Here is a 27,244-nt window from a genome sequence, read left to right on the forward strand (position 1 = left end):
TCTCCTTGGAGAGAAAAACACACGAGTTACGATGTGCTGAAACTGATATCAATCCATGTGAGAACTTTATAAATATGTTAGTGAAGAGCTAAGCTGAATAAGTCTAAAAGGCCAGTAGACGTACAGGAGCACAGACAGCTGTGTTGTTGCAGACAAAGGAACGGCTATCCTCTTTACGACTTACAGTTCTAATGTTATCAGGAAGCAAAAGTGTGACCAGATGAGAAGCTTGTCAAGGATTCAAAATGGTGACCTGCTGGTTTGTTTGGGAATTAAACTGGAATCACATCAAGAGTTTAACCATGAGGGTAATCCACTGGGGGGTTTGATAGTTGGAGGTTAATCTGGGGGGTTTGGCCTTTAACTCTAAAGTAACAAGATAGTAGCACTGCATGATTGTATATAGTAAAATAATAAATAAATAACGACAATAGTGTTAATAATCAACCGCTTGTCAAATACTTTTACCTCCATCAGATGCATGTAAATACAGGCGGTAAACATGTGTTCACGAGAATCCATTTCAGTCAATTTCAAAGGCTTTTTTGAGCTAAAAATGTGATAGTATATGACAGAGTGTTATGTTGTGCTGTATTTTTGAGCAAAATAAATAAAATAAAAATTCTCAGCACTGTCTTTATCTGAAAGGACTCATGCGTATCTCCAGAGAGTTATTTCTGTGAGTGACTGATGTTCCGCACCTTTAACTCACTGTAGCTAGGTGCTGGATGGAGATAAGGGATAGTATATAGGATTACACTGTTGCAGTGTTGAATGACATCATGATGATGAGATCAAGAGTTGTGATTATTGGGGGAATTACAATTCATAAATAACTGATACATGTATATGCTTGTGGATATGGATGATAGTAGAAGTATTTATGCAGTAGCGGTTAGAAAAAGTATCTTAATGCTCATGGCATTCAGAAATAAGAAGCTTTTAATGTTATAGTTAACAGTTTGTAACTCAAAGCATGAGAAGTTGTGAAAACTGGGTTGTTATGGTGTTGTGCAAAACATTGAATGCCAAATTGGGATTGAACATCACATTAACATTCATTATAACAATATCTAATCTAATGTCAGGAATTGAAAGTACTGCTATCCAGATGTATATTATTTGTGCCTTGTCTATAAACTATTAAAGGGGTGTGTGTCCTACTCTCAGAGTCATTCACTCAAAACAGAATACACTCCCAGACTGCTGATGTATCATTTGGACCATTGTTATGTCCAACTCACAATACTATAAACACTAGGCAAGTAAATAACAATAACATAATACAACAGCATTGCATCTATGCATGGGATTGTACAAAGGAGGACAGAGTCAAGCAAAGTTTCAAGTAAAAGTAAACACTGCTTAATCCCACACACACTCCTTCCATAAACCCCTCTAAGACTGCTGTGATGTTGCCTTCACAGTTCTGCGTTCAGAAACACTATCCACACAATACCAAAACCACACCAAAGAGCAGAATAAATTCAAACAAACTTACATCGCTCTCTAAATAAGCCTTGAAACATTTTTGAAAAATGAATTAATCCATTTCTGTGCAAAAAGTTAAGATGGAGGCAGTGGCAGGCCTGCAGTCTGGCCTGGTTGGGAGTGTAAAAACCACAGAGGGGAGGAGCTAACTCCAGCTAATCTCATCGGCAATTCACCAGCTCCTGGGCTGCCAATGGAAAGCATCGCTAAATGGTAGGAGGTACATTGGGATTAGCAGGTATTAGCCACTGCTGCAGCATGAGCCTTTCCCCATATAGACGCCCATTCATACACAAGGGAAAGCTGGTTAGAGGTCGGAAGAGCATTGTGCTTCAGACGGCTACTCCTGTGTTTATTACCACAGTGGTCTTTCTAAGAAAGATTGCTGCCAAGGGGACTATCTTAGATTTCACTACCCAGCTGTTATTTAAACTAAACTAGTTATGACCCATATGATGATTTTAATCAGTGTGAGTAAGTCTCAGTACATTCCATCCAGAGCAAGATTAAATTAAAGGAGCAGTCAGCAATTCTGGAGAATGCTTGTTGTCAAAATCACTTTTTTTCAAATTCAGTGACTATCTCCTCACAATACGCTACCGGTTTTACTGTGTGTCTAGGTGTGTGTGCTGGGGATAAAAATAGTATTAAAAGAGTTCCTAGGCTTTGTAAACGGGCATATTGGGCTCCCATACCCTTCGTTTCCAAGCCAGTTTACTAAGCCTATAGCTGTGTATTTTGAGCACACACACATACACAGTAAGGATAGGTAGCGGATTGTTTGGAGATATCCACTGATTTGGACAAGAAGTACATTTGAAAACAAGCGTTCTCCAGAATCACTGACTCCCCCTTTGAGCACACAGGCCATTATTTGAAGAGATATTATCAGTCATTGCCTTTGTAGAGCAATTAGAGTCCTACACATGCATTCACGTGTAGGTGTTTACACCTGTGTTAGTCTAAATGTAAAATGTCTTTGTAACCTGCAGACATCTTCAATAATACATTGCTGCCTCTATATGTGACAACATGCTGTGACACATGAGCCAGGAGGGCGAAACCAAAGGACTCACACTGGACACCTCCACCAGGAGCGCAGGCTGCAAGGGAATAACCCCTCGGAGGAGACTCTGTGTTGTTTAGTGCATGTCTGTTTGGATGGGGTTATCTGACCTTGTCCGCCCTGGAGCTAGCCAGCCGCTGTCACTGTTAGTTAGTCGTTTAGCCATGTGGCATTACCCGCAGTCTGTGGTCGTGAATACAAATAATGAACTGCGCGTGTATAACTGACTATACATTTTGTGTTAGAACAAATGCAGAACTTTGGTTTTAAAAAAAAAAAAAATTAAAATTCATGAATGTCAAACAATTTAAAGCTATAGTGTGTAACTTCTGTCAACACCGTGAGAAATTCGGAGAAAAACAACAACATGGATCTGCGGATCTACATGACGTAAGCCTTCAGTGATCACATATGGATTCCTTCTGCCGTACGTCCAGGTTTTGTCTTAGCAGAAGAATCAACAACAAATGCCTTGGGGTTGGCACCATTTTGTAAATGCTGCCATTCTGAGAAATACAGAGAAAGTTGTGTGGAGCTGATAGGCTTCAGCAGCTTTGCCTCAACTCATTTGCCAATGGCTTGAATGTAACTGAAATTAATTTATATAAAAAAAGTTATGCAATACAGCTTTAAAGATAAATACTATCAAATAAGTGGAAATATACATTTCAATGTGAGAAGTTTGGCCACTTGAAGATATAGGAAACAGATGGTTCATTTAGCAAAATGGGGAACCGTTGTGGACAAATCTGTGACACTGATGAGTGATGAGTGGGTTAATGTTTCAGCTTAACCTTCGGCACAAGACTGCTGGTCCACAAGACAAGATAATCTGCCACAGAGTTAAAACCGCAATACTTTCACTGAGAGTGCAAGAAGAATATTAAGCAAGATGTTTGCCAACATTCAACATGTAATTAAAGGTTTGACTGCAGCATTTTTTTGTTACATCATTAGAGGTCAGTTGTTTTATAATTCAAGTCTAGAAACAGTAGAAAGTAAACACTATGGGAAAAGACAACAACAAGTCTCACAAATAGAGTCTGGTAAAGAGTCTACTACTACCTGAAAAAATATATTATATTAACTTGTCAAACACTGAACATACAACTTTTAGCAAATCATATAAATAGTAATGTAGAGGCTACTGACCTTTTGATGGCTTATGGTGAGATGGATCAAACGAAAACCACAGAGATACATGTATGACAAGGATAAAGCATAGATTTGGACACATACAAAAACATTCTCTGTGTGTGTAAAAAACCAACACACACACACACACACACACACACACACAGCCATAGTGTGCTGAGCCACTCCCAACACTTGCAAATAGGAAATCCAAATGAAGGTGCTATGTCTACATTCTGTTTAACTAAAGAGGCAAGTAAAAAGATGCACATGTTTAAGTCAGCCAAGCAGGTTTTTAGCATTAAAAGCCTATTAAGAGACATGAAAAGCCAAAAATCATCTTTATACTTACTCTTTTTCAAGTGCATTTACATGCCTGAGTATCAGTTGTGGAGCATTAAGCAAGAGCAGGGTGCAGTTCAGTTCCAGTGTGCCTGTGCCCTAACCTCCTCTGCTATGTATTATACATCAGGGATAAGGAACACAATATTAAAGAGCATACTACAGTTATCAGGCTCTATTCATTAGTTTAAGTAATTAGTTTTAGCACGAGGGTATCCAGCAGCTAGCCACGGATGAGTCTGATAGTGTCATAAATTAGCCTTGGAGAAGACAAGCTAACAACAGGCGAGAGCATTGCACGGCAGAAAGGCGAGCGTCTGGTGTAACGGGCCATGACTGCACTGGGGCGCCTTCAGCGTCGTTTAGCAGTGTCCCATTACAGAGGCACCACCGCGGGGCCGGGACAGAGCCCGACTGAGAGTTTGGTCCAGACAGTGATGTTTTATATAGGCTATAACTTGGTTCAAGTGAGTTTAGTTTGTCGTGTTTTCATCAATACATCATTAATCAATAAAACATAATAGGCCTGTAATAAATAATAAGGTCAATGACAATAATTGTTTTGACAACATGTTTGGCCTCTTCTTTATTTGTAGAGGAAACATGGCTTTAATATTGAGTAAGGCCTATAGCCGCTTGCTTTGCTAATGATTTACAAAGTAGGTTATTCTGTGACTTCAAATCTTTTGATTTGTTTGCATTAATCTTACCTTTTAAACAACGCAAAATACACTTTAAAAAGACAGCCTGTTCATGTAGTGAGGAAGTGAGATTTCATGGAGCTTTGACTTACCCTCTTCAAATTATTGATTCTGCTGAAACTGTCAGGAATTAATTGCTCAAGTAGTGAAGCTGTTAATTTATCATTCAGACTAACAGATGGCACAGTGATTGTTTTCCCCAAAACACTGAGAGGCATGTATCCATCAGAGAGAGGAAAACTCACGGTGAAACAGTCAAAACGGTAAAACATTAGCCTACCTAATTGTTGTTGCACCAACTCAATGCCCATTTTGAATTTGAAATCTAGTCATAACGCTATGTAATAATAACAAAGTTATGCTGATAATATCGATAAAAAACATTCTCAGATATGGTAGGATTATCTTGTGTATTGGACTGGATAATCCTTTTTGGGGATTTAGGAAAGCATTTAACTCCAGTCTGGGTTTGTCTATTAAAACCACCTTTCTGGTCTATGTTCTTTTGTGTACAGTACAATTAAACTTGACCCAGTTAGGCAAAAAAAATATGTAATAGCAGGTTGAACTTTCATAGCCAGAAAAAGAAGGAGAACAAGAAGACACCTAACAAAAGTCCCCTGAAATGGCTAAGGAGTGAGGTCAGAATCCATGACTGTGCTATAAATAAAGCCTTATCAATGAGTCAGCTTTATAATAATACATCTGGGAGCAAGTAGTCTCGTAAAGCCAGACCAAACTACAAGTAGTATGAGGGAGCAAGTGATGTCTCTGTCCATTACAAACTGACTGTAAATCTCAGCTCTTTCTTCACCACCTCCATCCTAATGATGGCCAGACCAGACCACCCTCTAGCCCCTCCCCTGGTTCTCTGTATGGGAGGTTCCCTGTGTGAGTGTGGCCCCCTGGAACACATCCTCCAGGCTTGGGCAAACCAACCTCATTTCCTGCTCCGCTGCTTTACAAATGACTCCTGGAAGCTGAACCCAGACCGAGGGATGGAGACACATTGATGGGCCATAATAGATTAGAGTGGGCAAACGTCCAGCTCAGTGTGCAGACTGGACACACCTCCATGCCCTCTTACTCACTATTTGAATAAAATACAAATACTGGTAGATGTCTGTGAAGCAAAATTATTCATTTAAAAAGTATCACTTTCACTTTCAGTACTTTTGTTGTTGTTGACATTTGAAATGGTAAGCGTCCATTGGTTTACATTTTTGAGCCATCTCAAATGACTACATTTTGCTTTTTTATGCTAACTAATATGACTGAGATAGTTTTGTTAGTAACAGCAAACATCAAGCTTTTATGAACTGCTAGTATAGATTACATCACCTTTGGAGTAGAAATATATATATAAATATATGTATATTTATCATAATACGCAATACTAAAACCATTCTTTACAAAATGGAAACAGTAAAACTGTTACAAAACTGGGCTTAAATATAAGGGTTGTGCAAGAACTTCCAAATGAAATTCCTTTCTTTGCTCAATGCCACATATTAAATATTGGACGTGCACCCACACAGTGAAACACATCCAAATGTGTGACGTGTTTCATAATCAGTTAATAGGCTTAATTTCCTGACAGGTAACCTACATACTGCTTTGCTGCCCTACGAGCTTCTCACCCACCGTTCAGCCCCAAGTCCCTACACCGTGAAGAATGATCCGCTCTCTGACTGACATTGTACGGATGAGATATATCTCTTCGTATGAAACACATAAGATGGCTGCATGAACAGTTAATCCTCCTCACATACTGTACAGAACTGTATGTAGTTTGTGTGTAGTATGTGGCTTGAGATTCTCATTTCATACATGTTATGGCAGAAAAATCATAAAAGATTATAGAATGAATAGTATCCAGGTTAATAAGGTTAATAGATCTAGTTATACACGATAATAAAGATTGTTTTAAACCTGAAACAGACAAACAGAAAGCACAGAGGCTGATTTCCACTGTTTTTCAAAGCTGCTGTATAACACCTTTTGTATTTTCTGCGTTGGCGAATCACATTAAAGTCCAAGTAATTGCTTAGATGCACATCCAAAAGCTACCTGAAGACAGTAAACACAATAACAAAGCCAGACACTTCAATATACAATTAGCATTCGATAATGAACAAACAAAGTGTCTTACCTGAAATTAAAGTAGCTGTATTCAGACATGTTTTTCAGACTGACTCTGCCGACAGATCATTTGTGAAATGTGTTCAGAACAGTGTAAAGGGCTTACAACAATTATGTTGTTGAGAACTAAGTGGCACTGGAACGTCAAACAAGTCACTCAGCGTTGTCTCTTGCCAGCCCACGCGCTGAACTCTTGACTGGGCTTTTATTATGAATATCTCTGCATTGTGTCAGACACTAAAAAGATTTTCTCGGCTTTGGACAAAAAAAATAAAAAATCTATTGGAAAGCACAAGATCCAGTCAGTGATTCTCGAGAATGCATTTTGTCACCTTTAAATGTGGGTTATGTAATTGCGTTCGACAGCGATGAGCCATTTCATATTTCACCAATATCTGTATACAATGCAAGAAAGATAAATTCAAGAATGGATTTTCACTCTGAAACCCAGTTTGAATTTACATTCAAAATGCACAGAGCGATAATTGTTCTTGGAATAAAAACTTTTCTGAATTGATTAGCAGCGCAGCACTTCAGGCCAAAGCAGGTCGTTTGAGAAACAGGAGAATTATTCTGTATGACTAGCACAGAGCAGTTCTGCTGCAGTAGTGACACACTGGTATGAAGGACAAGCAGAGGTTCATGAAGGTTGATTGATTGATTGATAACGTTATTGATTAACAAAGTCTCACCCTTTGTGTGTGTGTGTGTGTGTGTGTGTGTGTGTGTGTGTGTGTGTGTGTGTGTGTGTGTGTGTGTGTGTGTGTGTGTGCATGCACATATGGGAATCTATATAGCTTCTGAGTCTATCAACACCCCACAGACTGGACCCTGCTGTGTCCTGCATCGCCATTACAAGGTTAATTTTAGTCCGAAGGACTGCAGTCTTCAATTTTGAAGTCCCAGAAAGCCAAACAAACATGTACATATCTTGTATCTCTTATGTATTCAGTCTGACCTACATGGGCTCAATGTTGTGTAACTCAGAACCCCTTGACTTTAACGCCTTTCCTTGACCACCTATTCTATGACATTGCTGCTAAAACAACTCATACAAACAGTATAATAGCATTGTCCCTACTATACCTCCCCTTCACTAATCACATGGTTATACAGTAACGCGCAGAGTGGAATATTGGCACAGTGTCGCACCCAATCGGGGGAAATCAGAGATCACTTCAAGGAGATTTAAGGAGGGGTGCTCTGATTGTTGATTCCTCATTGGACGGTTGGCTGAGTCGACTGCGTGTGTGAAGACTGATTGAATAAGGCTACTGATGAGGCTATTGTGGCCGTAGCTACGTGGTGTGAATGCCTGACAGGCCCTGTGGCTGTCGTCAATGACTGGCAGCCATTGTGGCAAACCAGTGGGCCGTGACCACCCCAGCTGTGGTGCATAGCATATCATGAGCCACTTAAAAGAGTATTGGGATTCCGCAGTTAATAAAGCAGTGTTTTTATGTCATTGGTACAACCATATACATGCATAAGGCCTACATTTTTGTTTGGCCAACTACCTTTAACGGTGACCGGACAACTTAGTTCATTAGAATGTTTGTATGAGCATTTGCAATAGGCTACTTTATGTTTAAGGACACCTTACTGCTGCTTTCATCGACAAATGAGATGAAAGCCCATTATTTTCATTCTAGTAAATGTTTTACTATTTTCTTTCATTTGTGCTGAGGACAATGCAGTCTGAAGCATTCCACCTTGTTTGCTGAGTATTTAAGCTGTGTGAAGGAAAAAATGCCTTACAGTGAAAATGTAAAAAATATTTGAATATTTGAATTGAATGCAATAGCGAAGAACACACGCTTGACACGTAGGTACGTTGAAAACATTACAATAGCTTATGAGCCTTGGCTTACATGCGAGGTTAATTAATATTTTACGGGCTGTGTGATGGGAGTGAGTCGGGTGAATGGAGGTGTATTTATAGCAGCCATTAATATACAAACAAACTTCTTAGAGACATTTGTTCATAGCCGCTCTGCTGATTTTTTGACCTGGTGTGACATTGAAGAGACATTGAAAATGGTGGCTAACTATTGTGTTCAATAAATGTCTAAGATTAGTAACTAATGTCTTACTTTTATTCTAATTGATGTGTGTCTGTCTATCATTTGTATTGTATCTTAACCATCCTCAACCTCTTTGTTTAGTGTGTTAGCATGCTAGCATTTGCAAAGTATTTCCGTCTGGACCAAAGTGTTGGACCAAATGACAGACAGAATGACCAATATTGCCATCCATGGTGCCACGCCGCTATTGTGTTAAATAAAATCCCATTTCACATGTAATTCAGTATGTGACTAGCTAAGTGCGACATCAAACACTGCTTTTGACATTTCCTTCCCACTCCCACATGAGTACAATCAGCAGGGTTCATGACACGATGCTGAGTAGCCCCAACAGTGACTCATCGTCAAACAAATCGAGTGTGTCCAGAGTTGTATAACTCGCTGATTCAAACACTCAGGATTCATTTCTGTCCCCAGGTTTAACATATGTGTCTTTCTTGTATTTCCATCTTTGCATCCACGGAAGTCCTGGTAAACGTTTACTTGACTAACTATAGGAGACTCATTGGTGGGTTGGTTTACAATAGTCAGGTTTACAGCCAGAAAGAATCCCAATGTCAGTTTGTGCATCTGGATCAATAACATGTGTCAAACTATTTGTAGAGCCACGTCCAACACCATGAACTACATTGTAATTTTTCACTTGTCATGATTGAAGACAGACCACATATTGCAATGTTAAGGTCCACAGAGTTCGACTTATTTTATTTAACTCTGTTTTGTGAACTAGCAAATCTCATCCAACAGATTATGTCAATGTTGTTGTGGTGTTTTGGCTCCATGTGTCCAACAGATTATGTTTTCACTGAATTTTTAGTTTATACTTTTTCTTGTTTTTGTTTCCAACTATAGTGGCTGTCACAGTTTTCCACTGTTTTTGTTGCTGCTAGTGACAGATAACAGCAAACATATAATTCCAGTTCAAAGTGTATTGTATCTTCTTAAATCTGAATTTAAATGGTTCCCTTCCTATGTGCTGGAATTCCCTGAGCAAACATATTGAACACAATTATTCAACTGAACTAGCTTTCACTCCATATGGTTAAAAACATGACGTCATGACTGTGACGTCTAACTAAAATTCACAGTCACAAGCCAATACACACACCTCTCATGCAGCATCCCACAGAACACAGTTAGACATTATTAATGTTTTGATGTAAAAATTTAAAAAAAGGTCAGTGTCTCATGCTGTAAGATGGGGGGGGGGGGGGTCTACTGCATTGTGGGAAAACCATTGACAAATTAATTGGGAAACCCAGCACTGTGTAATTAACATCTGTTATCATAATAGAGGTCAAGTAGGAGAGAATACACAGAAAAAAGCCCAGCTTCCCCTAATCCGACACAATTCATTTCCCAAAAATTGAGAAAGAAAATACCACAACCAGACTAGACCTGGGCATTCGAATAATTGGCAGAGACAGTGTGTGGCTTGCAATCACCATCATATTCCAATGCAGATATTTCTCACCAAGCTCCGACGTCCAGTGGGAAATACAAGGCTATTATCACGCCAGACTGTCAAAGCATTTCCCCTCCCTAAGGCCAATCCTCCCATCTATCTGTGTTTCTAGATAATATGACAGCGCTGATCGGCCGTTAATGGCCAGGGGCGTTATAGTCATTTCCCTCCTCTACTTTTACTTTCTCCTTTTCTCCTGTCATTAACCCTGCTAGAGAGGACCCACAGAACTGTGACAGAATCGTCCGAGTCAAACAACCTTATCATGGCTGAAACACATTAGGAAATATATCCACCACATAAATACTTGGGTGTTTGGCCACTCATAAAAAAAAATCAAAGTCATCTCAAGTTATCAGCAAATATTCTGGAACATTTTGTGAGGCTTTTAAGTCCTAAGGGGACGTGTGAGTCTGCCTGCGACCAGTCCCCCTACAAATGATTTTTCCTTTTTTGTGTGCCAAAGATGTCTGGTTTTGTCGTGCGTCATCGTAACGACTAACCAACTGGATTTGAGGGTGGAGTTGAGGTTCATTCCATGCTTGTCATCTTGCGTATCCTTTTTCGTCACATGCCATCATCTCCTCCGTGTCCGAGTGATGCTTTCGAGGACGTACAGCTGTCACATGAGCCCGCCTTTGTTTGCTAGTTTCTGGGGAGGAGATAAAAAAGTTGGATGTCTTTGCAGTTTCATAATGTGATTTCTAAATCATACCTCCACAAAATATATTCACAGTAGAGTTGTTATGATATTACAAAAATAACCTTTTTCGAGGTATGCAGCAAACAACCATTTATCATGTTTTGCTCTTTTCATCTCCCGTGAGAGGAGGACACCTGGGGGGTACACATTCAAAAAACAGTCAGTTCCTCTGACCCGGAAAATAGAGGTCATACCATCTTTACATATATTAGCTCAGTGCAGAGAGGCAAGGCCTAGAGCTTTCTGCACATAAATAGATCCACTTTAGTGTAAGAGCTCCGCCACATCTCTTTGGTAGATTGTTGTCCTGTAAACATATTTAAATGGTACCTAATTTTTTGTGTCTGAGTGCAGCCATTTTGTTTCTCAAGGAATAAAATCACACTCATGACATATCATGACTGACAACATGATGTCACACGCACGCGCACACACACACTGGCTGTATCCAAGGGGGCTGTCTTTGGCCTGAACGTGCTCAGAGGGGGGAGATGAGGTTTGGTTTATAGGGTCCCGTTTGCTGGACTCCCCACTGGAATACATTACACCCCACTCCCCCCCCCCCCCCCCCCCCACACCCTCTCCTTCTTTTTAAGCTTGCGAGTTCTTATCAGTGGCAACCAGATGGAGAGCACACCGGCGATACCTCAGGACTTGTTGATGGAGCAGCGTTGGCAGAAAAGCTGTCATTGTAGAGAGGGTGCTGTGGTTTCAGATAAGCATCTTTGATTTTTTTTTCCTTCTTGATTTTATAATTGCCAAGAGAAGTCTCATTAATGACTGTTACATCATTGGCTGGATGTATTTGTCTGTGTGTGTGTGTGTGGACAGCTTGAAGGGTTTAAAGAGATGGCAAGGAAGAAATACTGACATGGCAAACATGGCTTTGTGTCTGACAAGGTTTGTTTAAGCATGTGTGTTAGGGCTATGTCTTTGGCTTTATATGCATATTTATAAAATACAACAGGAATCACCCTAGACTGTAGTGAAAGCTTATTACTGTTAACCCATCAGACTGAATCTAATCTATCTAGGGAACACTTTGCATGGAGGGGTGTCTGAATGACATGTCTGGCCACAAACAAAAGCATATGACACAGTGAATTGGGATACAACACTGTCCTCTAGTGACGACCACAGCTAGCAGTTTAGTGTGGTGCTAAACTTATGCAGTAAATAACCACAGGGATTAGGCACTATTTTGGAGAGAAAACAACGCCCATTTTTGTTTTGACTTCCAGTAAATGGCAGAGGAAGAGACAATTGCTGTTGACTGCTCATCTGATGCCACTGCAGGGAAAGAGGACCAGAATAGGCATCTTCCACTACGCAGACTCCTGGCCCCCGCCTCAATTCTACCACAGGGGGAAAATACCCATGATGCACTAGTACTTGATGCTTTTGTATTGAATTGGCTTCACATTGGTGGGTGCTGTTGCTGTGACCCACTTTTTTCAGCATGCGAGCGAGCAGGTTATTTTTAAGATTTCCATTAGCGGGAAAGGACCAAGGGCAAAGGAAAGGGGAAGCTGCTCAGAGTCACTCCAAACCAGCTGTCCGTTCAAAAATAAATGGAATTCAAAAAAAGGGTATGTTTCCAAATCCGGAGCAAAATATGAGCAACTCTGATGACTATCATTTTGCCCCTGGGGGAGGAGGGGGGGTGGGGGGGAGGTATATTATAGAGTTGAAAGCATGATCTTGTCACTACGACTGCTCAAACACACCAGACACACACTGCAGACACACCAATACACAGTATGAAGCACTTTAAATAACAAAAGGCTGACTCTTATCTCTGCTGAATTAATCAGACTACACAATGTGTTCTAAAATCAGGAAATTAGAAGAAAATTGTCTAAAATGGAAAATAAGGTTGAAATAAATGGTTCAACACTTAAATAAATGTTTATCTTTCTACTGTAATAACTTTTTTTTACTCTTTGTGCTAAGCACAACAGGCAAACACAGCAAACTGCTATTTCCATGTAGGCTAAGACTACCATTGAACTCCAATCGTCGTTGCACACCAATATAAATCTCATGGACATATAGTCATCCCAATGAGATGCCAACACAACTAGCCAATAGGTTGCAATAAACTCAGTAATTGTGAATAAGTGAAATCACACTCAGTGTTTTTCGAAGCCAAGAACTGTTTTCCCCTTAGAGCATAAAATCAATTGCTCAAGCCTCAAGCTCTCTTGCGCTGTTACAATCATTGTAATCCTTTATATAATACGTCTGGGACACACCGCCAGTATAACAACAACACGTAACCACAGCCCATTCATACTCGCCAATTCAAACCCATTTTACTTGCACCATTAAGAGGGTGATTGGTGGTTATTACAAGCCACTCTCCATCCAGGTGCTCTTTTTGTCAAGGTCAGGATCAAAGCTGGACATGGAGGAGTGTGTGTGTGTGTGTGTGTGTGTGTGTGTGCATGTGTGCGTGCGTGCGTGTCTGTGTGTGGAGAAAAGGGGGTGATTTTTGTACCCATCAGGCACTTGGAGCCTCTGTAATGACACGGCACCTGCATCCAGAAAAAGGCACAAGATGGAGTCCCAGCTGGCCCCAGACCAGAGTGAGTCAAAGGGCCGGGGGAGGAGGAGGAGAGGCTACTTCAGGCTCCATTAGGCCTGCGTCCCATCTCCGTCTCCAGCTCTGAGCACCATCACCCCGAGTCATTAACACCAAACTCACAGCTGCCACTCTGCATAGTTAGACCCTGCCTATTTTTGAAATTGGATCGGGACAAGGGGGTTGAGAAAAAATTAAAGCCACAGTGCGTAACTTTTTCAAAGAAATGAATGTCGGTTACATTCAAGCCATTGCCAAATGAGTTCACACAAAGTTTATCAGCTCCACAAAACTCTCTCTGTATTTTTCAGTCGGGCAGTGTTTACAAACTAGAGTCACCCCCTGACACTGGCACAGGGGGCTGAAGAAGAATTCCATATGGGATCAACAGAACTTATACACTATAGCTTTAAATAGTCATATACATCAAGAACATCTTTTGTGCCCTTTTTATTCTAGGATAAGCAAAAAATAAAAACCTGCCTTCAAGTCTTGTGCTGGTGACCAGGAGAGCAGAAGTGACATTTGCATGCCTCAGGAGGTGGGAAGAGATGAGGCCTGGCAGATAGACTGATCTTCATGCAGTCTGAGCATCCCAGCATGCACCTGTCCCCTCTGGCTGTGCACAGGCCGAGAAGAACTGTAGGTCACTCGTGTCACGAAATGTTCCTTTGCTATTTGAAACGTCAGCCATCTTTTACAGGGTTTTTTTGGGGGGTAAAAAGATGAGATGGACTACAAGAAAGAAAAAAAGAAAGGATGAAGAAGAGCTTGAGGAGTGATAGGTAACAAGAAATGACTGAATGAGTTCATAACAGAAGGGGGGGGGGGGGCGTTAGGGGGAAGGGGGACAGACCAGAGCAGATAGTCTGTGTGTGTGAATGGGAGTGACAGTGACAGAGTCCCATGCAGAGATAAACAGCCCCGGTGCAGCCCTCTGTAATGGCTTTGCACGAGTAATTTGTCACTCCATGTGAAAAGCAAACAGCAGGAAAGGCAATGGCAACACTTTGCTCTGACACTTACCATCGCCCAAAGGATGCCTTAGCAAGCTTTCCAATCTGTCAACACAACTGCTGCCTCCAATTCCTCTGGTCAAGACACAGGGTAGAATATGCCTTTGATCAAGTGATTTTAAAGTCCTGTCTGGAAGGTTACAGATTAAAGGTGGAGTAAGTGATTCTGGAGAAAGCTTGTTGTCAAAATAAGTGAATATATCCTTGTTCGTACTGTGTGCGCTGTTAAAGAAAAAATGGCATGTTGCTATATAGCTAGGGTAGGCCCCCTTGGTTTACATATCCTTTGTGGAATGGTGCGCTGATACCGGACACTTATGATGAATACAAAGGCAACGTTTCTCGTTATGAACAAACAGTCTTTTCATTTTCATTTTTTTTGGCAGTCAAGAAATATTTAGACTTTGCAACAGATGCAGTTTTCAAATCACTCAGTTCGCTTCTTACAGCATATGAATCACAGGAATTATGTCAACATAATTATTTGTTAACAGTCGATGAGCATATAGTTACACCTGCAACAAAAACTAGGTGATGGAAAATGGAAAAATGAATATCCACCATTTTGGAATGTATGACAAGTGTAGTGATTTATTAAGAAAATCGAATATGTGAGCACTGCCATCTTGTGGGTGTTTCTAACACTACACACACTTCTGCTCTTAAATAATGTAACAAAAAAAAAAATCTTCATTTGGGAAAAGCAGCTGTGGACCATTTTTTCAAGTACAAAATATACAAATCCTAAATGTGCATGTGAATACAGAAATGCATATACTGAAAATAATATAGGTTTTTGTTTCTCTTGAGAAAAAACTAAATGCTACATAAAACATTCAAATCCAGCAGTTAAGATTGAAATAAAAAAAGAGAGAAAAGAACATAATATTTTAAAGTCCTTATGTTTCAAATAATCATCAACCTATTATAATGCTCTCTGCAGCGCCCCCCAGCTGCATCATGTGAGAAGGAAAGAGCCGGGTCCTTTTCCCTGAGATGGGCAGAAGCTCGTTGTTTGCTTTCATCAGCTCTATTCTCCTGTTGAGTTCAGGGTCACTCTCAATAAACAGAGAGCACCTTTGGGCGTAGTTGACCAGAGTCTCTTCTCCGTGGCGAAACATCACCTCCATGCCCACCATGTCTTTACCGGCCAGGTGAAGCTCTGCGATGGACGCCGTGTTGACAATGGTGTTCCGGTCGATTCCAAGATGGCGGAAGGCTCCGCTCATGGTTTTCTTCTTGATGAAGGCAGACAGGACTTGTTGGTAGCGCTTGATGACGTACTGGACATCGGTGGCTGGTGGAATGAATGACAAGGACTGATATCAACAATGTGTACTGTCGTTACAAACATGGACTTCAGTGAGAATATTTATATTTGAAATTCCCCCCAAAACAAGATTTATTTTTTTCCAGTTATATATACATTTTAAATTGAAGAAGAAGTATAACGATGGAAAGGATCTGAATTGTATTATTCAGAAAATTATGAAAATATATCCATTTACAAATGGTCAGAGAGGATACCCATTGGACACTGTTTAGATTACATTTCTCTTTCTTTTCTCTTTATGCTTCAGCTGCAAAAAATACTAAACATGCTTATAAATATGTTTGGCTATTTGATAGGGCACATTTTGGCATTTAAGATTTTTTACAACTTACAAACTGCTGTTGTTACCATCCAGCAAAATACAAAAATGATAAAATACAAGAATCAATCCATGGCTGTTACCTCTCTTCCTGACGTAGTCCTTGCCTCTCTTTGGCCTCTTCTTGTCCTTGTGGTGTTTCTTCATCTTGTGTTCACTGGAAGCTGCAGAATGTTTGGATGAGTCTGAGGCTTCAGGGCCGCTGCACTCGCTGCTGTCGGAGGAACTACAAGAAGCTTTCTCTCTCTTCCGACATTTGGTTTCTGAGTGTGTGTGCTGCACTTTGCTTGGTTTGGGAGCTGTGTGTGATCAAAACAAAAAAAGGACACCAATTAAATTAAATCATTGTGTGCATTATATGAGTATCAATCTAATAAAATCAAGAATTATCCACAGCCTCATATGGACACAGACCTTCAGGCAGTGGACTGGGCGATGCAAAGGTGTGCACAGCAGAGCGGTGACTGGTGAGGTTTTCGATCTGGCTCCTGAGGAACTTGCGGTCCTGCATCAGATCCTCCACCTGTCTCTCCAGAGCAGAGATGCGCTCCTGTTTGCTCTCCAGCATGCACTGCAGCTTGGTGATGTGCAGCAGCATCCGCGGGGGCAGGGCCTCTTCATTAGAGGAGGCTACAGGGGGGGGGGGGGGGGGACAAGACATTGAAACAAACACTGTTAAAACAAATCATTGCCATCATTATTGTTTGGTAAAAAAAAAAAAAAAAAACATTTCTGCTGGAGAACTGTGACTGCTGCTTTCAGGCCAATCATTTTGTGATATGTTGGAGGCGGGTAAATAAAAAAGAACCGCACCAAGTCTTACGTCAATAAATGAATATCATTTTTTACTTTCTTAATAAAACAAGACCATTTCTAAAGCAACATCCCTTCATCTATCACCAGGATCATTGTCTCATTTGTTTCAATACCCAATAATACAAAAGAAACAATAGCCAGTTGATGCTTTATGGTGACGCAAAATGACCAGTGGATAGTCATCAGAGAAAAATCAGCAGATGGTATGTAACAGTGCTCTCACCAGACATAGCACTGCTGGGCGTGTTGTCTTGAACCACATCAGTAGAGGTTCCTGGTTGGAAGTTGTCCCACTTGATGATCCGTAGTTCCTCCTGCTCCTGCTTCAGCCAGGCTGTAGAGGTGAAGCGGTCTTTACCCCTCAGGGAGCTGGAGTCGATCTCGAGGCACGGGGCATAACCCGAAGACTCCTGGTGCCACACCGACGACATCTCTGCTGAGGGGGAAAAGTCACAAATCAGTTTTTGTCTAGTGGGTTAGGATATTTAAATACAAATGACACTATATTCAAATCCTCAATAGATCTTTATTGGTTGAAAGCAAAGAGCCATGACCAGTTACTAACCCTCCCCTTACCCATTGGCTATGATAGCACTTTGAAATGATACACATATTCACAGTAGCCTGCAGCATGAAGCACATGATTTCACTATGTGTTAACTTGACTTTCCACATATAGTTAGGTCACTTTCTTGTCACAGGACTCATTGTTATTTTCTTTTCATTCATGTGGACAGCTGTGGCTAGGCCTAAGAATATCTCATATAGTAAGTTAGCATCAATATGTGAAGATACATTGTTAATTTCACAGAATACATCTACACACAAAGAGGGAGGCCTCAAGCTCCCTTCAAGGCTACACTCTTTATCAATGAGCTTTCTTGTGATTAGTTTTAGTGCCATATATATATATATATATATATATATATATATATATATATATATATATATAACATGTATTTTGTGCTAATGAAGGCATGATCATACAGGAAAAACACATGATTAGAACAGGGATCTCCCTTACACAAACCTGCTAGATGACCATAGGCGAGTTGTAGTGTTTTGTAGTGAAGTTAACCTCATGTATTTGGCTCTTGCAGTTGCAATGTTTAGAGTCAACAGTTGACAGCAAGTGATACTTGGATCCAAGCTGTTCCCATAGGGACAAGATAGAGATCCCGTAATTAAGAGATATGCATCTTCAAATTAAAAGATAACTATCTGGTAAATATGAAATCTCTTATGAAATATGGATCATGTAATTATAAGATTCTTCATCACACTTTTGAGACTCAGAGGCGTCATGCTATAATGCATGAGCAATGCTTGTGTGGGATTTTATTTTACGCTAAGATAACTGCGTCGTGACTTTATGCATCATAGTATGTGAACCACTGTCACTGGATATTAGAAATACTGAAGACATTGGCTGCATTGCTTCATAGTATACTGTATGTTATTCAGCATGCAGTGGACCATCAAGACATTAGAATGCTGTATAAGCTAAAGACTAAATGCAGCCAGCTCTAGACAGACAGTACAGTGAATAGCGTATTAATGATTGACACACATTCCTTTCTTCATCTGTTAATGTATAACTACAGAGTCCAAGGCTTTTACCTTTGTTCTTAACAACAGGATACTGCACTGATAGCGGCTTGATCATTTATTAATCCTGAACTCATGATGTGTGAAGCATTAGTGCATTCATCAGAGCACAGTGAATCATGCATTAACTCAGAATAAATTAAGAATGAGCGGGAACTGGCAGGAACCAGATTGGACATGCTTATGTCCTTATTCTGAGGAGGGGAAAGTGTAGCATATTTAGTTTATTTAGGTTAAGATGTCTCAATGGACCAAACCTCTCTAGGAAAAGCTTGTTTAAGATATGTTCTGTGATCATGTGTTCAATCAACTTGTGATCTCAAGTAAACAGTCTTTTGTTTTCTCAAAATAATAACTTAATTAAAACATTATCATGAAATAATGGCATTAAAATGAGTTGCACACACGGGCGGACATTCTCGGCTTTGGTAGCTGTGTGATGCAGACCACTGTTCAAATATTTTCGTCATAAGCCCAAAACTCTTATGACATCATCAGGGTGCTATTGTTCCATTAAGCTAGCGATCATGTGTTAAATCGGTGGAATGCCCCTTTAACTAACCATTAACTACTCACAGGGACAACACTCAACAATTCTCACGCTTCAGTCATGCATTAGTTGAGCATTACTTCAGTAATTCATTTGAAGGCCCTAATCCAGGTATAGGATGTTACCTATTATACTAGCTGCAGCCTATCTATACAAACAAAGATTGTGTGTGTATTCCAAGAGCTCCCCACCTGAATGACAAATGGCAGAATATACTCAAAATACAGTGGTGTATCTACTTGTTTTTCTTGCAATAAGTGGACATTGTTGTTTTACTTTTTGTTTCCATGGAGATGAAGATGGAGTCTATATCATGAGCAAGATGCACACCTCACCTGGGCTACAAATAATGGATGAGTGCTGCAGTAAATAACCTGGCACACCGTGTTTACATGCAAAACACTCTTTACAGCCAGAAGACAGTATAATGTTACATTTTCCAGAGCTAGAAGAAAATTAATGGTAGCCTACACCATGCATTTAATGGTCTTGTATCTTTATTAATTGCAGGAATATTACAGTGTGTTATATCTGGTAAGAGGCATTTACCTGCGTGTCAAAACAAACACATGTATACCGTTTAAAGGCTAAGGGCCAACCATTTTTCCTTGCAGTGGTTTAAATTATCCCCCACCAAGATGGATGCTAATGACTGTAAGCTAATTATCAGCAGAATGGGGAGAATGGGGGACCAGCAAAGCCTGCGAAACAAAAAGGGTCAACGTACCTTTAACAGAGTCCAAAGGGTAAACGCGGTGTCGACTTTGCTCCTGTGTGTGTGTCGCCTTCAGCTGAAATGTCACTTCGTGTTAAAATGTCCCATTTAACAAACATAAACAAAGATAAACAGAGACGAGCGGTGAACGGTGCTGAAGAGCTGCGAGACTACAACATCATGTAGCCAGTCAAGAGGGCGGGGCGATAGGACGCATTCAGGGGCTACACGGGAAGTCGGACGTCTCAGTGCTTTAGTTGAGGAAAATACTGTTTTCATGAGTGCACCCTGCAGTGGTGGAAGAAGTACTTCAACTGTGAAAATACTACAAGTGAAAGTCATGCAGGTGTACATTTTATTTAATAAGAATTATTTATTAGAATACCATATTTTATTTCTTGATATTTTGTATTCATAATATCTAGTGACAAAATGTTTCAAATAAATGAGTAAAAAAAAAATCAAATAAAACCAGACACGACGAAGTTACAGGGAACTTTATTTTGCAGTTAGACTAAAACTCTTTGGCTATAGAGAGGCAAACATGAGTTCCAAGACCCATCTGATGTTGTAACTATCTCAATACTGAAGTTCACTTGAGCATCTAAACAGATTGTTGCAAAACGTTTACAATAGTGGTCATTTGAACAAGTCTCAGCTGCCTTACAAAGACATGCAAATAGATACATCAGACTGTCAGGATGTTATATGTTTCTTATAGATATCTCCTCATATACCCACTGGCCTACCTAAAACAGTACACTATATAACGTTATAGTATTTACTGGGTTAGTCAATAAAATATAAAAAAAGTACAACAAGGCGAGGTGTATTTGGATTTTGTCAAGTTTTTGTAGTCGTGGTCTAGGATAAAAACACAATGTAAATCCAAATATATTGTTACTATCAATAAGCAACTGATAAAATATATATATTTTCTTCTGCAAAATCAATTGTGACGAAAATTCATAAAAAAAAAAATCCTTCGACATAACGTTGCATATCCTTCATCATCATACAAACTTAAGATTCCTTCATTGCAAACTTTCAAATCGCTTCACGGATCAGAACAAACTTCAAGCCATATGGAGGGATTGCAATAGTTGAAACAACAGTGAAGTACAACAGTCACTGAGTTTCAGGGGCATGGAGGGTGAAAGATAATGGCCCTCTATAAAAATGTTTTAAAAAATTCAAACTAAAACTAAATCAAACGTAGATAAAGAATTAGTTGATTTAAAACAGTATAATACTTCTACAGTAAAGATAATGTAACACTTAAAATTAAATTAGTGAATGCAGCAGTGGCAGGCCATAGCAGAGTTTTTCCCAGTGCATAAAAATGTTTACAATGTGATAATCCTAGCAAGCTTCAACCCAGCCGATTAAATCACACCACTTGTTGTAATTGCATCAGTGTGACTGCAGCTGGCCACTGGAAATGTAGAAATATTGGTGCTTGTTTGCAGTGAATACAACCCACTCACAAATGTGTAAATGCTGGTAATGCTGTTAAGAACTGGGGCTACAAATTGACTTACAAATGGGTGTATAATTGACATAAACTCTAGTTTCACAAACAAATGAGAACATTTCATTATCAATGTCTGTGGAATTTTTTAAAAAAGCTGACAGTTACCAGAAATCACCCTAACTCAAGAGTTTGGACATGACATGAGCCAGGTTATATACTGTATTGTAACACTTTCACCCCCCTGCTCCCTACATACTGTCACATTGAGAGACTGAGTAGTATTAGTTAGTTAGACAGAAAATAGCATTGCACTTGGTACGAAGATACTCTGCCGTCTCTGTCGACTCAGAGCTTCTCAGTGGCAGATAGCCAGGAGGAGACGCTTGAAGTCGCCGCTGCACTCGTCCTTCAGTGCCTCCTTCAGGGACACGTCGTACTTCTCCAGATACATGTCTTTGATGGTCTCCAAGTCGTACTGTTGGCAATGAAATAAAAAAAAAAAAAACACAAATACACGTAATGTACATTTTTACAAGTAGTCAGGATTGGGGAATATTTTTAGTTAATTTATATGATTTAGTTGTGTGTTGATCAGTTCGTTAGCATCCACCAAAGTGACTTTGTTCAATTCGGCTTTCCTCAGTAATCTATAATTTCATTTAATATAGTCTTTTTAATAAGATAGGATCCATTTCGCACTTTATAATGCCTTTTGATTTTTTTTTTAACTTTCACCACCTGTTCATACTGAGTATGAGAGTTCTGCAACTTTACATTTTCAGATTTGTTTGCTTAAAAAACAACAACAGATCCTTTACCTCTGAGCGAGTCACAATGATGCGGATCAGTGTGGCCTCGTCAGTGCCCGCTCCCTTCATGGCTTTGTTCAGACGTCTGGCGAAGTACAGCTGAGGGTTCTTAGCACATCTCACTGAGGGGAGGAGAGAAAGAGTGTCCATTAAGTTACTGTCTATTTCACCTACATACTATCCTGTATTTTAATGTTCAACACTTTGTCTTTTCATACTAACCGAGAGCAAAGTAACACTTTTTCAATGTCCCGGACGTCTCATTCTCGAGGGCATCCAGGATTTCAGTTCCAGAGAGCTACAGAGAGAGAAAATCACTGGATCAATCTAAGCAGTGGTTCCATTTTCCAGGCACACAGTTTCCTCCCAATCCCCCCCCCAAAAAAGTGATACTGCGACTGGTTATTTATGTTTGAAAGAAGTATAATTAAAGATGTCTAGCATATTTCAAAGTGTAATTCTAGACATTAAAGGTGGAGTCAGCGATTCTGAAGAATGTTTGTTGTCAAAATCACTTTTTCCAGAATCACTGACTCCACCTTTAAAGAACAAGCAGGCAACTGTAGGACCAAAAACACTAACTCTAAGTACCATACCATTCATTTACATGAGAGCTGAAGATAAGCTACGCGGCCATATAATATGATAAAGCTGTAGGTGCGGACAGCGAGACACCAAAACCTACCTGCTCATATATCTTGAATGTGGCCTGGAGCTGCAGGTAATTTCTGGAGGCCAGGACGTGAGTGAAAGTGGACTCGTCCGTCCCAAAACAACCCTCACCAGCCTGCATTAGATTATTAAATGTAGTTTAGGATTAATGGTTCTGCAGTGAGATTATTAAGAATGTATATGTATTTGTATTTAAAACATTGAAACAGCACCTCAAACATGGCGGCAGCATCTTGTTCAGCCAGTTCCTCGTCCACATCGTAGCTCTCGTCTCTGTTGCCCTGGTGGAAGAAGAGTAAGATGACTTTTGCTGTGACCGACTGAAGGTAATGTATCTGGCGTCTGGTTTACTAATGAGAGTGTGTCTGGACTGTGGCCAGTGTGTGTGTGTGTGTGTGTGTGTGTGTGTGTGAGCGCACTTGTACAGGAATCTTTGTGAGGACCAGTTTCAGCTTTTAACCATGGGAGTGAGGACATTTTCGGAAGTGAGGACATTTTGGCTGGTCCTCACTTCTTCAAAGGAATGTTTGAGTGGCAAAACTAGGTTTTAAGGGTCAGGGTTAGGCATTTAGTCTTAATGATTAAGTTTAGGGTAACGGGCTAAGGAATACATTATGTCAACGAGTGGACTCACAACGATAGAAGTACGAGAGTGTGTGTGTGGTGTGTCTGAATGGGGACTGCTTGGACGCAGTGAGAGTGAGCTCAGTTTGCAGTCGGGAGAGATTTAGTTACGCGAGTGGAGGGTGAAATCAAGGCCACTTACCTGCAAAAGAGCCGTGAGCAGGTTCCTGACATCCCCGCTTGTGTCTCCCTCGATGTCGGCTTCAAGATCACGTTCATGCACTAGAAGAGTGACACAATTTGATCAAAAAAGGGTCAAATTAAAGAACAAATCATTATGTAGAATGTAGATGTTTCAAGTTAATTTTTTTTTAAACAAAGTAAATCCAATTTCCAAAAAACTTGCTTTTATACATTGAAGTTTCATAATTACACTACATTTTCAAGGCCCTAACCATTTTCTTCTCAAAACACAAGTCGTGTGACTGCAATATATTTAAGTCTAATTAGCCCACGAGTTGGTATCATTGGCTCTTCTATGGTGGATTCCTGCTTTGAGCTTTCACCTCAACATCACATGTTTAGATTAACTTACAACATTCTGCAACAAAATGCACTTGTGTCTACAACAACATCAGCTAATTGGCTAAAAACATGCTAGCCAACTAAAACAATGACCTGAGTCATCTCGACCAAACAAGCAGCACGCTAGACAACAATCAGATAAGCAACCTTATCCAACTATATAGTATGTTTCAAGCACCGGCAGGATAAGGCCTGATGAGCCCGCAAACACACAACCAAGCCCTATCAGAAACCTTATCAGAACTTTGCCCCAACCGTTTCACAATCATAATTTGATTTATTAATATAAGAATATGTTACAGAAAGCTTTACTAGAGAGTGACAATGAGAATCATATTTGGACACAGGATGAGAAAGTATGTTAAAAGAGGAAAGACTATCTCAACTAACTCTTCCACTAATGTAAAAAGACGTAAGATGTTGATGAATATAATCAGCCATCATCACTGGTATCATAGTGAACAGGAAGTTCCAGCAGGATGGGCCTTGACTAAACACAGTGTGACAGACGGTAGATCACATGGCCCAAGGGACAGGAATAGTTACTGTATGTGGGTTTAGGTGAGTGACTCATTTCCTCCAAAGTTCACAAATAAGGGAAATAGTTGACAGCGTATTGTGTGAGTAGGTTATGGGTTCACACAGTAGACACAGTACTGGTTTTATGAAACATAAAAATATATAGTCTGACTATAACATGGATTGGATGGAAAGGTGGACGCCAAGTAGTGTTTTGGAATTGAAATGTGTTAACCCTGGTTCAACAATATACATCTGTAAGCTTATTTTGAAAAGTGTTGTATGAAAACAAGTCTTAATGAATGCAGTAATATTACTAATAATGTATTTTCCGATTGGCTTACCTTGAAAGTAGCATTCCTTGAACATGGCAATGTCCTATGGAAGAAATTAGAAAAAATAAGTTAAAGTTAAAAGCGTCCTCATATTGTTGATGTTCTGAATCTTAATTATTAATTTCAATTTGATTCTTTTGATTTGTCACTGACACAATTGGTGGCAGTACAGAGGATCTCCACCAGCACGTCTTCATCAGTGCCCGCTCCCTTCATGGCTTTCCTCAGCTCCTTCACTGCGTAGATGACTGGAGGGTCCAGCATGGCCAGGGTAGCTTTCTCAAAGCTACCCGCCAACTCTTTCTTTAACACATCTACTAGTTCCTGCCACACACACACACACACACACACACACACACACACACACAAGTATTGGTAGCAACAGAAGGGAAAAAAGGGAGGAAAAAGTGATCATTTAAAAAAATAAAGAAATCATAATGAAAAAAATGTACTCATAGTAAAAAACGACACGGGGAAGGATATACTATGGATATTTTTATGTGTATTACTGAATGACACTCACATCATCGTACTTGTCAAAATAGGCCTGTTTAATTTCCATACGCTGAAATGAACAGCGATTGGCCAGGATGTCAATGATGGCCTGCTCATCGGTTCCTGAGTGGAAAAGAGACACAAAACAGATAGAGTTCAGTCTATGATTAACAATGTAATGCTATTTGCAAGTTATATTTTACAAGTAATGAACTAGAATCCATTCAAAAACATCAATCATTCAATATTGCCAACCTACCGAACCCTTTGCAGGCTTTGCGGATGGCCTTGATGTCGGCCACAACATCAAACTCCTCATAGGGTACGATTGTGGGCTAAGAGAATAGAGAGGAGATTGTTATGTAGATGAATCACACATAAATTGTTCCCAAAACAACCTGATTGCATCAAAATGAGCATTGTTTCAGTAAATGAAGCCATCATGATAGTGATGCAGGAGCAGCTGGTGGATGGGGGAGGGGTATGCCCATGACACAATGCTCTGGTAGAGGAATTCAGAGCCAGAAGACTTTAAACAAACTTAGTGGGGGCCCAATGAATTACTGGCAGCGCCCCAAAAGGGCTGTGCAGGGGCCAACAGGGGTCTGAGAGGGAGTTCCCACAGTGAAACTATAGGCCTGCAATACCCCAAATTAAGTAGTGGGTATTTTGCACTATTCATTCATAAAAAGGAGATCGTATAGTGGATGGATGACTCACTCTGATGTATGAAAATCGTAGTCTTTTCAATTTGAGTTGGGGCAACACTTTTATAAAATGTTCAAATAAAATAAAATAAATTGATGTTTGAACTATAAAGCAATTTAAAATAACTTTTAAGGCAATTATTTATAAATGAATAGGCCTACACAAATAAAGTTATGCATTTACCACTGTCATTTGACATATTTTATTTGCCATATAACGAAAAATCTGAAAGTATATTGGACACCATCCCCAATCTTTGCACTTCTTGACTCTACTCTTGACTAACACGCTCATGCAAACACACATACACACAGAAACACACAGAGAGAGAGAGAGAGAGAGAGAGAGAGAGAGAGAGAGAGAGAGAGAGAGAGAGAGAGAGAGCGCGCACACAGTCACAACTAACGGAGCTGTGATGAATTCCGCAGGGGAGTGGCCCTTTTCCTCTGCGTAAACCCAGACACAGCTGTCTGTCACACGGTGTCATACGCGACGTTTCATTTAAAGACACACCAAATCATTTTTAAAATCCCCAACTTTCGACATCATCCAAAATCATAGAGAATTAGGCCTATCTCGATCTCAATTTATAATGCGGTGGTGCGCAATGCCTGGCGGCGAATGGAGGCACTACAGTGTCTGGACCAGCATGTAAAATAAGCAAAAGCCTAACACTTTATTTGATTAGAAATAAACAATCTCTGCGTAATCCAACGTTTATTCTGATTATCGTCTGGATAGAAATCTTGATTCTACTCCTCAACCTCAAACTGTCACTCTCACTTCGAGCGAAATGCTGATTGTAAAGATTTTTTTTGTATTGCCATATTAAACAGCGCGTTTGAAGCGAACACAGTTACAGTAAAGACAGCGGAACCTACTTGACAGTTGCCCATGTTTAGGGATGTTTGTTTTCTCCTGGTGGTGATCGGTGATCTGTGGTAGAAAAGTCCTACAGGAGATTGGGAATCTGTCCTCGTGAACAAACTGCGGCCCAAAGCAGAAGAAACCAGT

General features: G+C 40.1%; 2 protein-coding genes across 3 annotated transcripts; both read right to left on the minus strand.

The window, feature by feature from the left end:
- Positions 1-15,577: 15,577 nt before the first annotated feature.
- Positions 15,578-20,214, minus strand: LOC307267531 (coiled-coil domain-containing protein 106-like). Of its 2 annotated transcripts, none has more exons than XM_080049871.1 (5): positions 20,082-20,214; positions 17,420-17,629; positions 16,795-17,010; positions 16,464-16,679; positions 15,578-16,025 (listed from the first exon to the last, which is right to left on the minus strand). In XM_080049871.1, the coding sequence occupies exons 2-5, from the start codon at positions 17,625-17,627 to the stop codon at positions 15,646-15,648; spliced, it is 1,020 nt and encodes a 339-aa protein (XP_079905997.1). In that variant the 5' UTR covers positions 17,628-17,629; positions 20,082-20,214; the 3' UTR covers positions 15,578-15,645. The 2 variants fall into 2 exon arrangements, with proteins under 2 accessions (XP_079905997.1, XP_079905998.1); XM_080049872.1 differs by having other exon boundaries at positions 17,420-17,632; positions 20,082-20,195.
- A 1,045-nt stretch (positions 20,215-21,259) lies between these two features.
- anxa13 (annexin A13) lies at positions 21,260-27,237 on the minus strand. Its single transcript, XM_080049761.1, has 11 exons — positions 27,112-27,237; positions 25,782-25,857; positions 25,551-25,645; positions 25,181-25,351; positions 25,037-25,070; positions 23,791-23,870; positions 23,237-23,305; positions 23,038-23,139; positions 22,575-22,650; positions 22,362-22,474; positions 21,260-22,018 (listed from the first exon to the last, which is right to left on the minus strand). Exons 1-11 carry the CDS (start codon positions 27,124-27,126, stop codon positions 21,899-21,901), a joined length of 951 nt encoding a protein of 316 aa, XP_079905887.1. The 5' UTR covers positions 27,127-27,237; the 3' UTR covers positions 21,260-21,898.
- Positions 27,238-27,244: the final 7 nt, after the last annotated feature.

Source organism: Ammodytes marinus (assembly GCF_949987685.1).
Source record: "Ammodytes marinus genome assembly, chromosome: 21".
Classification (NCBI taxonomy): domain Eukaryota; kingdom Metazoa; phylum Chordata; class Actinopteri; order Uranoscopiformes; family Ammodytidae; genus Ammodytes; species Ammodytes marinus.

What these genes read in the sequence shown, in the direction of transcription:
- LOC307267531 (XM_080049871.1), bottom strand. Translation starts at nt 17,627, where the DNA reads ATGTCGTCGGTGTGGCACCAGGAGTCTTCGGGTTATGCCCCGTGCCTC. An exon ending in GCCCAGCAGTGCTATGTCTG is followed by an intron (nt 17,011 to 17,419) that starts GTGAGAGCACTG and finishes CCCCCCCTGTAG; the next exon opens with CCTCCTCTAATGAAGAGGCC. An exon ending in GGACTACGTCAGGAAGAGAG is followed by an intron (nt 16,026 to 16,463) that starts GTAACAGCCATG and finishes TCATTCCACCAG; the next exon opens with CCACCGATGTCCAGTACGTC.
- anxa13 (XM_080049761.1), bottom strand. An exon ending in CAAAGCCTGCAAAGGGTTCG is followed by an intron (nt 25,646 to 25,781) that starts GTAGGTTGGCAA and finishes TTTTCCACTCAG; the next exon opens with GAACCGATGAGCAGGCCATC. An exon ending in CAAGGAATGCTACTTTCAAG is followed by an intron (nt 23,871 to 25,036) that starts GTAAGCCAATCG and finishes TCACTCTTCTAG; the next exon opens with TGCATGAACGTGATCTTGAA.